The following is a 12084-nucleotide window of genomic DNA, read 5'->3' as shown; positions in this document are numbered from 1 at the left end:
GATTTTCACTTTTTGTATTGTGTAGGCTTTATGGATTTGTCACACAGATCCCCTACTGCATTTGCTGCTAATGTTGCACAGTGAAAGATGTGCAATAATATTTTCATGTTTTCATAATATTTTCTTATATGTAAGGCACTGACTTGACATCTCTTCCTGCAGGATACTGTTCATGACGTGGAGTATCTGAGGTTTATTCTAAAGAAAATAAAACTCGAGTATGATTTGGGCTTTATTACTTTCTAGTTTCTGTTAAAGTTTTTTTCCTTTATTTTTAGTACATGATTTTTATTAGAAGGTATTTAAAGATATTCAAAGGGTTATGTGGTAATTGATGGACATTGTTTAACACAAATGTATTTTATTGACCATAAATATAGTCTGTTCTATTATAAGCTTATTTTCTATTTAATGTCTTTCTGAGCAATAAATTATACCACTTGTGCCAAGTATCATATGTCTCTATTTTTAAATAACACAACCTGTGTCTCTGGTATTAGATACTCAGGTAACCTGCAATGTTCTTTCCAAAGGTGAGTGAATACTGTACCATTTGATAGGTGGAAAACTGAGAATTCCATTGATTGTTCATGACCTAGGAATTGCTTAAACATTAAGCTGGTGGCAAGGTGGTTTCAGGTAAGTTATGTGAACACTGCAAAGCTTTGACAAGTGATAGGGAAGGAGGAAAAGAATGGCAAGTCACTGAATTCTCTACCAAACTGTCTGTCCACTTCATGCTCTGTTGATTTCTGCAGTGTATAAAGGGCAACTCAGCTGCCCTTTGAAAGTAGAATTGGGGTGATGGAGTAATGGGTTGGTTTGACTTCTTTCTTGATATGGTTATTGTGTGTGAGTTATTACAGCTTGCAATAAAAAAAACCCTTTTGCCATTTTTTCTGTTTCTCAGGGTCTTGACAATGTTCATAAACAGAGAGTTGCTGAAGTGCTGAATGACCCTGAGAGCATAGAAAAAAGGCGAAGCCGAGAAAGCCTCAATGTTGATGTGGTAAAATACGAGAGTGGTCCTGATGGAGGCGAGGAAGTGAGTATGAGCGTAGAATGGAATGGGGTAAGTACAGTACACAGTTTAAGAAAATAGCCTAAATCAATTAACACCAGAACAAATATGGTTGTCCATTCACCAGCCTCTTGTGTTTTCAGTTGTTTCTTGGTTAATCTACTTTTTATTTTGTAATTTTGCAGAATCAAGAATAAAGAATAACATTTTGTTTATCATAATTAAAAAAAATGGTATCATTTAAAAAATTTAAACCATCCTTTCTGTTTTCCTGAATGGTGAAATTTCTTCAAGAATCCTAAGCAGTTGTATTTAACTTTAAGTTGTTTAATGCTGATTGAGTGTCCTGGTTATGGTCTGGTGTACAGTTGCTTGTTAGTGGTTTCTTTTTACTGGTAGAAATACTCTGGCAATTAACTTACTTTTGCTTTTGTCTTTTTGATGCCATATTCGCCTGTATTTTACATGTTTCTTTAAAAATACTGCATCTCTTGAAATCACAAAGAACATTTGCTATGGAGATGTATTAAGTGTCAGCACTTTTAGAGTAAATACGTGAGCAGTCTAGCACTCAAATAATTCCAATCTCCTCCTTACCCAAAAGGAAAAAAGTAACTTTCCAAGCTGCTATAAGGTCCATTTTAAGAGGCAATGCCATTGCATAAAAAGTATGATAGTAACTTCACGTATCTTGAGTGAAATATTAGTAACACTTTTCTGTATTGGAATTTGACTGGAGTCAGGGCTTGTTCCAGTTTTTCCCATATATTGGCTTCACTATATAACACTGTCATAAAGTAAAAACATACATATGATGTGATTAGATACGCATTTTTGTAACCACTGTTTTCCTTTAATTTGAAAGACAGTGCCAGCTTTCAGTTATTGACCTGGCTTATGTAGTTGCTTGCTTCTGTCACCATGTTTCCCATGCTTTATTCCATTGCCAGCAATGGGATATATATTGCACTGTTAACCAACTCCCAGCTGCAGTTCTGCTAAAATACTCTGTTAGATTATAAGGTGTTGCCTGCTTTTGCTGTACGGGAGGGGAAGTAGCCTACTTTGCAGAACTGAGTGTTCTGAAGTTTCATTTCTCTTACAGTAGCAATATTTCTCTTTTTATTTCTTTTTGTTAGCCACATGAGACAAAGTTTAGCATTCCAAAGAAACCTTGATAAAACACATACTGCTTTACTCTTCAAGGAGAAGGTTCTTTCCATCTTTGCTTTTGTCTCTTTATTATTGTTTTCTTGGCATTGGTGTTCTTGGTGCCAAGACAGTCAATCAGCATCTATTGTGAATAACACTGCATCATCAATAAAGCCAAAGTAAGGTTGGATTAACACTTTTTTTAATTCTCATTTTGCCCATTCAGCTTTAGAACTGTGTACTGTACTCCTCCCTTAATTTTCGCTATACTTTGCATGACTGTATGTTCTAAACAGATTAAACATTTTTCTGTTATTGACATTAATTAAACAAGCATGCAGGTTTTGGATTGAAAGGGCCTTTTGTGGAAAAGCAGTAGACAGTATTTCTAGGTCAATATGTAAATCAAACTTGGTGATAAAAATTGTTGGTCTGAAAAGTTAAATTCTGACCTCTCAGTGCAAACTTCGTTTTTAGTGTGCTGAAGTGGCATCGCTTTATTCTCATCTTTAGTTTATTTTTTTCCCTCATGAGAGGTATTTTTGTATTACACGTTTTACATAAAAGTGGGCAACTCTCTCTCCCTCTACCCTGCTAGTGTTTCCTATCTCAGTGCTGTTCTTCCCTCTTCTTTATATTGTGTAGGTATTTTTACCCTCACGTGTTCCCTCCAGACAAAATACTCTGATTCATGAAGTATAGTAGAATTTTTTACTTCTGTTTTTCCATTTAAATTCTTCTGAAGTGGTCAAGCTGAGTGTCAGAATACTTGGAGTATGTAAAGCAACAAACTTCAACAAAAAGTTGTTAGAAAATTTATTGTAATTAAGTGATTTCCATATGTAATTTAATCCATATTAAGCAGGATGTGCTTTGATGCAATGTCTTGCACTCTTACAAAAAGAACTGAAATATCTATTGAAGTAAATCTGCTAGTAACTATTAAAACTGATATGTTAAGTGAAGTTTTATAGTGCGTGTTTACACGTTTCTCAGAAAGTCCATCCCTCTAAGTTAACAGAAAATACAAAGAAAGCAAAGAAATACTTGGTTTTGAAAATTCAGGGTAGGAATCTCAAGATTTCTATCCCCTATTATATTTGTATATAAAAAATGACAGTGCGTATCTGTAATTGACATTTTTGCAAATTGATCTTGTAGCTAGTTGCAGAACAGATAAAAATCCTTGTGGTGTGATAGTGCTGAATTTAAGATAATGTTCTTACTCTAACCTATGTGCTTCAAAGATACGTCTTTTGAGCACAAAAGTCTGCTTTCAGGTGTGAAACAAAAGCAGTATATTTCACTACTATACACTAGCTGCTAAGAGTTGCCCTACTTTAATAAGAAGTATCAGATTGGTCAGAGGGGCATTGTAGCAGACAACTAGAGTATACGAAGTGATGGTGGGGAAGTGTAAGCAAAAGTAGTAAGGTGATTCTCATTCTGAGGAACATAAAAATTGGCAGTTAGTCTTTGCCATAGAAATGGAGATATTTTGTGCTTTTTTGATAGTTTTTGCTGGATTTAGGAAATGTGGGGGTTTTTTGATCCTAAACTCATGTTTTAAAGGTGTTTCTTCTAATCATGCAGTCATTGTTTAACTTGGGAGTTTAATACATTTATTCCAGGTTTGAAGTAACCAAAAGCTTGTCTGCTTATTTGTAATGTGGTAGTTAGAAGTTACACAACCCTACCAAACTTGTCTTGCGTTTGTTCCTTTGATCATTATCACTACTATAGCACCACTGGTTTAAGGCCATAGGAATAATTAGCCTTTTCACTGATCTCATACTTCTAATTGGAATTTAAACTTCAGTTTATTAAATCCTGCAAAGCTGAAGTGTGTTTTTAAAAGTGTGAACACCACACACAGTTTAGTTTGAAACAGAAATACTCAGTTATATTTTGATCTTCTGATCACTTTGTAGCAAGGCATTCTGCTATTTCCAAGAATAATTTTAATTACTGTTTATTCCAGTTGCTGTAGGTAAAGGCCTTCAAAACAGTTACCTTAAGACTATCACTGATGGTCTCTGTGCTTACACCAAGAATGGAAACTGTGTAAACTGAAGTAGAGCTTATTTTTAGAAGTGGATTCTATCAGATGCCTCACTGCATTAGGAAGAGGAGAGAAATTTCCACTTGGATTTTATATATTATTTTATACATCTGTTTATACACACGGAGGGATGTGTTCTAAAACTATTCTGAAACTGAATTGACACAGGTCAGTTGGATTCTAGTTCCTTAAAGGAATGAACAGGATTTTGTCTGGAGGTTAGGAGAAGACCTCTTTCTTCTTGCTGTTGTGTTTTGAGGAACATTCCTGACAGAAGTTAAAGCTGAAATGAATGCACCTTGCTCTGTTCCTTTCTTCTGGTTGTTTTTTATTTTCTACTTTATTTTTTATTTTTGTGTTAACGTTAGCTGAAAAGAAAAATCCTTTCTTTGCTTACAAAATGTAATACTAAAGCTATCACTTCTTAAAGGTTTTTTGTATTTTATGCAAATTCTAACTTAAAGAATGCATGGAGCCATTCTTGCTCATTTGTAAGTTGCATATTAGTGATACAGGTGAAACTGCAGAGAGATGTACATTCTGGTAATGGCAAGGGCCTGCACTTTGTGTTTCAGGGCAGCCCAAATCCTCCAGAAAAAAATGTTTGGAATGTGACCTAGAAATACTGTAAACTTAACTGTTCAAAATTGAAAACTGTTGAATTTTCCCCAACAGTTTCATTGAGTTTTTCTCTCTCCGTTTCTGACAGGCCTAGATGCCTTTTGTGATTCTTATACTGTCTCCTGCATGACGGGCGTGCACCACCTTCAGGCTTTAACTTCTCTCTTCAGTACTGACTGCTGTGTTTTAGCAAACCCCTTAAGATTCTTGTCAGAGCTACACTTCCCTGTAAACTGGCCATTCCTTCAGTGCTGGTGTCTTTTTTTGGTTTTCTATATCTGTACATGTGTAGCTTTGCCAGTTATGTATCTAGTCATACAAAATGTTATTACAACCATTTGCTGTGTAATACGTAAAAAAAAAAAGTAACAAGGAACTTTAGAAGTAGCTGTTCACTATGGAAAAAAGGTAGTTAAAAGTATCACACAAGGTGTTACTGAAATGGCATGATGGTGATCTTTACAGGAGAAAAACAAAACAAAACCCATAAAAGTAAGGCATGTTCTCCAAGTGCTTTAAAATGTATTTAGAGACCTACTACATGGTTAACATCAATATGGAACTCTGGATGTCTTCAATTATGAGTATTCTAAAGTAGCATTGCTGTATAGTCTTTGTGTGAGATTTTCGCAATTATGCTTTTCTCTACTAATCTTGGTGTTCAGTGATTTGTGTATTTGTCTTTCTAACTTCTAATAAACTCACTCTAACTCAGGTGTCTGTCTTTGTCTGCTTAGTAATACTTTACTTTCTTCTTTTACAATTCTTGTTTCATAGTCACATAGGATTTCTATTAAGTAGGAAATGATCGCTTCTAATCTTACTAAACTGGCTTGGTTTGGGGTTTTTTTTTAAGAGTAAAATATTAAAAACTAGAATTTTTGTCAGATAGAAGTTTCTTCTGGTCAGCACAGCAGTGTGTAAAACACGAATGCAGTGTATGAGAAATTCATCTCATTGTGTTTTACATTTTCTTTGGTACAAGTTAAAATGAAGCACAGGAATTTAAGCATACATGTTTCTGATCAGAAATATTTTTGTTTAAGGACTTTAGGATTAATTAAACATGTTTGCAGGTAGTGTAGATGTTTAGAAAGAATAAACCAGGGTTTTTTCCTTAGTGATGGAATGCTTTTGCGTGGGGCTCGTGCTATGTTAACTACAATGTGCTCTTATAAAATGGTTACATGGTGATTTGTTTGATTCCTGTGGTGGGTTTTTACTAATTATGAATCATGGCTTGAGCATGCCTTGACATTTTAGAAATCTCTTACAGTTTGGAAAGCACCCTGTTGTTGCAGTAAAGTTGTAGCTACCTGGTATTACATGTTTAGGTAATTGTACCAAGTACCTATTAATAGCAATAAAAAAAGTCATCAATGAAAGGGTCTTGAGCCAGTTTTGGGGGAGGGCACCAACTCGTGCAGTTTCACATTTGTTCAATTTTTTTCAGGATGGCACTGGATCTTTAAAGCGCAGTGGTTCCTTTAGCAAACTTCGTGCTTCCATTAGACGCAGCAGTGAGAAGCTGGTTAGAAAGCTGAAGGGAGGAAGTTCACGGGACAGTGAACCAAAGAATCCAGGGTAATTATCTATGCTTAGCTATGCTGCCGTGCCTTCCTTCCGTGCCCCCCACTGTAGCCTAGTGTAGTGCCTAGAGCAGTGTTTTCTTCTCTGCTTAGCTAACTCTATTTCATATAGATTTCTATCTTAAATAAAATAAGAAATTATGTCTAAAACTTAAAGTTCTGTAACATCCGAGGAATTATATTTGCTTTTAAGAGTTAACCCAATTTTTACAGCGTTTTGTCCCTTTTTACGGCTTTAGCCATTTGAGGAATAGAAAAGCCTCATGGAAATATTGATAAATGTTAGTTACCTGCAAAATTCTCTTCACACAGCAGTGAAGAAAAATAAATGTTACTGATTTTTGATATAGCTTAATATCCTGATATATTCTTAATAGAGCTTTATATATTGCTGTGGGTATAAAGAGAATTACTAACTTGAGCCTTTCTCAGTTTGTATTTTTGGAAACCCCAGATTTCAGAGAGCAGAGGAAAATGTTGACAAACTTGAACCTCATTGTGCATCTCATTAACATTTTGGCCTCAGTAAAGTCAGTGGTAAAAATTCAAATTTTAATGAATTTAACTCCTCTTTCTTATTTACCATGCGATTATAGATTTGCGTATATGTCATATTTCTAATAATTGCATTAAAACATTCATCGCTTACTGGCTACTGCAGAGAAGTTGAAATATTAAAATACACTGCTATTTTTCATAATAGCATTCGTGGGTGTTCCCTTTTGCCCCCAACGTTACTGCAGTCAGATTTGCAGGGTTTTTTCCCCCTTACTGTGGAAAACTGGAACTCACTTTGTTGACTGGAAACTGGATAACAGTGTGAATTTGAACTTACACTTTAAAACAGTAAAATTGGAGAATGTGGAGTAACTTCTGATGGAGCAACTGGATCTCAGTAATACAGTAGGTGATGATGATGGTAATACCTGAGACAGTGATCCGGAGGCAGGCTCTGGATGTGTTTCTGTAAGTGCTCCACTGAAGTTTTGCCTCATTGTTTTCTGTGGCTGTAAAACATTGTGTACAGCTGCAATACATGTAGTATTCACATGTGATTAGAAGAAGGAAATACGTAAATGTAAAATGCTTCAGGGAAAACAAGCAAATGCAAACCAAAATAGAATAAAATGGTTTTCCTTCTTTGTCTTCAGTGTGAGCATTTTCAAAATTTGGCTTTCTGTTTCTGTTCAGCTCTGTCTAGAGTTCATACATTGTAGCTCAGGTATATTATTGCATGAATAGATGTATATATTCATAGCTAATTTTGCATTTTCTCATCAGTTTTTGAGACACGGAAAGGATTTAAGTTCCTGAAAAGCCAAGAGTTTTATTCCTTGTTCTCTGTAGTAAATAGACCTATTTTGCCTGCAGGTAAAATAAGTCCATGGTTATAGGTGTAGAAAATTATGCTTATGTATAACTGAAGACATTTGGCTTTGCAATTTCCTGTAAGAATTTGCCTCCCTTTTTATTGTCTGTACTTCAGGAATTTTATTTGACCAACGTAGAAGTAATCTACCCACGGTAACATTAATTATTTCGTGGGGTCTGTATCACCAGAGAAGATTGCCTCAAATAAAGACATTAATATGAAACAGATATTTGTTTGAAAACAAAGCAGTATCTTTCTTGCTTTCACTTTTTGACAAAGTATTCTTGGTTTTTTTAGATGTCACCGTAGTTCTCAAAGAATGTTATTCTTAAACTTGTATTACGTGTTTTGCATTGACAAGCTTTTTTGTAGGTATACACATTGAGTGTGTAAGACAGATCCTGCAAGCTCTATTCTTCTGAAATTGAGACATTTTAAAATTCTAATTTATACTATCTGGTTTTAATAACAAAGATTCCTGCAAAGCTTTATAGCTCATGAGGCATAACTGTACATACTGACATTCCAGACAGTCATTCTGATCTCATTTTCTGAAAAACTTTAGTAAATAGATTTTTTTTCCTGCTTCTGAGTTTACTAAAAGGGATATTCAGTTTTATTATGCAAATATTTGTTTTTAGAGTGTTTGATAGCTGAATATTACAATAGTGACATAGTGTACATATAAATCATTTTTGCTATGAAGTCAGCTGCTCTAGGTAGATAGAGGACATATGTGCTTCCACCCCTACCAGTACATCTCTGCATTCCCTGCCTATGTTTCTAGGAAGACTTTGTTTTGAAATTGATTTACAGTTGTTGCTTACACTGTGCTTCTGTAAGTAGCAATTAACACTACCGGTAAGATTCTGAAAGAGGCATACTCAAATGGAAATACATTAATATCATAGCATGAAAGAGACTTGGTTATTGTGTTGTTGGTTGGTACAGAATGCTGGAGGAAATAGTAGAAAACTCATCAGGGAAATTGTTTATTTAAGATCATGCAAAAGCCTTTTTGACAAAGAATAAGAATTGTTCTTTGAAACACACAATACCTGAAGCACTGTATCAGTTCTTTATCATATTTCAGAATTCAGTTCTGTAGTAATTTAACTTCACTCAGTCAGTGTTAGGTTTGGTGTTTTCACTTTGAAAATTTTGATCATAGAGCAGAACAGTTAAGACGTATAATTAAAAAGAAAGGTTTAATAATTGCTATTTAAGCAATGATATTAAGCACTTGGAAAATAGGTGCATGCTTTTTGTGCAGTTATGTTTCTAACATGGAGGGAGTTAAAAGTGCATTTGCCAGACTAAAGTTCTCAAGCATGTTGATTTAAAACAAACACACAAAGAAACAAACAAAACCAACCCCCAAAAAAACAACCCACAAAGAAACCAGTATCTCATGTGATTACAAAAATGTATTTTTTAATTGGCACTTTAGCAAGAACCTAAAAATACGTGTGTAAATTTTCACTGGTGGATTTTCTGTTTCCCTGGAATGTTTTCCATAAACCTTTATGCTCTTTTGGAGAGTTTTATGTAATGTTTGTTTGTGTTTTACAAATTAACTTACTTTGGCTTCCATATATAACCTCTTCTTCTGTGTGTTTCCTTGAATAAATGAGAGGCGTATACCTTGCATGAGTCTTCGCTTTGTTGTTGCTAACACTCATGTCAAATATTTTAAATTGTGTGCGTTCTAGCTTCTGAAACACTCAGGTTTAATGCTAGGAAAAGACAGTGAGCCTATGTTATGTGGCAGCTGTTGCCTGTGTGTGTTAGTGTTTGGTTTGTTATTCTGTTAAGGCATTGCTTTATGAAAGCATTTAAAAATCACGCTTGACTTCAACTATTAGTAGTTGTGCTTCAGTAGGAAGAAACACTAGGTAGTATCTAAGGTGATCTGTATGGATAAACCTTTCTATGTTACTGGAAGGCTTAGAAACTTGGCCAGTTGTGTCTAACGCTGTAGGTAGCACTGCAGGATTAGGGCCTCATCGTCTTATGAATAGTTCATCAAATATGTATTCAAAACCCTCCTTTAGGAGTTCTGAAGTAGTTAAAAGAGCTAGTGAAAAATGAAAGCAAATATAGAACCTTCTGCGTAGCGTACAGACACTTGAGAATAAAGGACATCAGACATTCCTGTTGTAGTCACCATGATGGTATGAATCTTAAGGCTCATTTTGAATTCATTTGAATTCAATGAATACACATTTTAAAATATTTTGTTAAATTTTGTGTATGTTTGAGAAATGTAGGTAAACTGTTAATTCCCCATCTCAAACAGCAGGAGATACTACAGTTAACACAGTGATATTGTGTCAGTAGCTCCTGTGTGGGTGATGAATATATTTTTTTTTAAAGTCATGTGTTGCTTTCAGTACAAGTAGTCTCAGGTGGTTGTTACCACTGCTCAGAGTGTTATAAAGCCAAAAGCATAACCAAATTTAATAGCAGCAACCCTCTTGTTTCCCTTCACTTTGAAACGTGTAAAATAAAAGATTTTAAGATGCTTTTTGAATTTGATTCTGAAGATTTACCTAGATCAGACAGAAAGCCTTAAACTAATGTTTGTTGTAGCTTTTCCAAGTTAAATGCTGCCTATGTAACAAGCTTACTCATGCTTCGCATTTTTTTCCTAAACTGTCTGAATATTTTGATGCTTTTGTAAGAAGCTGCATAAAATGGAAACTGAGAATTAGTTAACTAAAAATCAGTGCTAACTCAGTGTATTAATTTGATATGCTTTAAAAACTAAGATTTTGTTTTGAGTTGAAATTAAATCAGTGGCCTGTAATGTTTAAGTTCTGAAGAGCTTGTAATATTTTGTTTGGTTTTATATGTAAATTAGAACTGAATATAAACATGTTCTAAGTTATGTAGTTATCTTAAAGGGTATCCCTCAGATCAGTTTCGGGGCACTGTTCAAACTCCCTTAACTATGCATTGCTCATTGTTATACTTGTGTTTTTAGAGCTGTTAGTTTTCAGCTATTCTGATTGGTTTATCCTTGCATGTTCACTGTCCTGGTTGCAGCATGAAGCGTGCCAGTTCTCTGAATGTTCTTAACATGGGTGGCAAGGCTACTGAAGATCATTTTCAAGTAAGAAGCCCTACAATACTCTTACAAAAATAGCTATCATTAGTAGGGTTTGGGATAAAGAGAGTATAATGATTAATAAAACAACAAACTCCCAATGAGTGTTAAGAGCCTTCCTCAGTAAGATGCTTAAAACATATGCTTAAGGCATAATTCTGTAACAGTGTTGGGAATTATTCTTCATTTTAAGCAAGTGCTTATGTCCAACCAATAAAGAGCACTGGCTTTTATACCAAGCAGGCTCTGCTTCGGACTTTCTATTACAGTGGATATGAAACTTCTGGAATCATATGTTCTTGTAAAGACAAAATACAGGAACTTTTAAAGCCCAGTTCAGGATTTGTTTACTTCATCCCCTTTATGGCAAAGGGCCAAATCATCTTAATTGCTGTGCATTTTCAGATTCCTTTAAATGCAACCTCAGTTGTTTCTGAGGTTGTATAGGAGCAGTCTCTAAGTTTGTCTGATCTGTGTTATGCTTCTGCTAATACAAAACCCTGTTTTGCTCAACCATGAACCATGTTCCCAACTACTACTCCCCATTTCTTGTTTTTACCTAATAAATCATAGTTTCTTTTGTTGTCAAACGAGTTAGCAGTGTTCTGTGTTCTAAACGCTGTTGTGCATTTTACTAACGCAATAACTGCAACTAATTCTTAGGAAGACAAAATTGCTTCTTCGTACTAACAAAACTGTATGTTTTGGATCTTGAGCACTGTTTGTCCTAAAGTAGCAAGAAAACCCAAACTGTGTGGCTCTCTTTTTGCTGTTGAGTGGCATAAAGATGTTTTAACTGTATTACCTCTAATGAATGTACCGCAGAGTTTTCTGTGGTGTGACATATATGCATAACTTTACTTAGGGTGAACTTCAGCCAAAAAAAAAAAAAAAATCAGGGTAAAGCATAATTCTTTGCAGCAACAGTGGCAAGGGTTCAGAATGCCATGCCCTAGGTGCCCCTAACGTGGATCCTTAGTGTGTAATTGATGTGACTTCCAGAAGAGTAACTTGTTTGTGTGTACACAGCGATACTAAAATTAGTTCTCACTTCTTGTGAACTTCAGTAGTTCACTCACTGTAGACACTCATGGCAATTCCTGTAGATGGGCTCTTGCGTTTCTGGTAAGGCTTACGTCAGCACTCTAAAGGATGTAT

General features: G+C 35.1%; 1 protein-coding gene across 10 annotated transcripts in view; it reads left to right on the top strand.

Annotated features, from left to right (window-relative positions):
- KLC1 (kinesin light chain 1) overlaps positions 1 to 12084 on the top strand; it is a 54422-nt gene that overhangs the window by 37356 nt on the left and 4982 nt on the right. For 2 of the 10 annotated variants that reach the window (XM_065684773.1, XM_065684774.1), the window contains exons 13-15: positions 911 to 1072; positions 6310 to 6440; positions 10866 to 10932. In XM_065684773.1, the coding sequence (XP_065540845.1) occupies positions 911 to 1072; positions 6310 to 6440; positions 10866 to 10932 (360 nt within the window). Of the gene's footprint in view, positions 1 to 910; positions 1073 to 4944; positions 6242 to 6309; positions 6441 to 10865; positions 10933 to 12084 lie in introns of those variants that run through there. The other 8 variants (XM_065684775.1, XM_065684781.1, XM_065684777.1 and 5 more) reach the window with 8 other exon arrangements.

Source organism: Lathamus discolor, chromosome 6 (assembly GCF_037157495.1).
Source record: "Lathamus discolor isolate bLatDis1 chromosome 6, bLatDis1.hap1, whole genome shotgun sequence".
NCBI classification, from domain to species: domain Eukaryota; kingdom Metazoa; phylum Chordata; class Aves; order Psittaciformes; family Psittacidae; genus Lathamus; species Lathamus discolor.
Note: the sequence above shows the minus strand (reverse complement) of the source record. Positions and strands in the feature narration are given on the sequence as shown.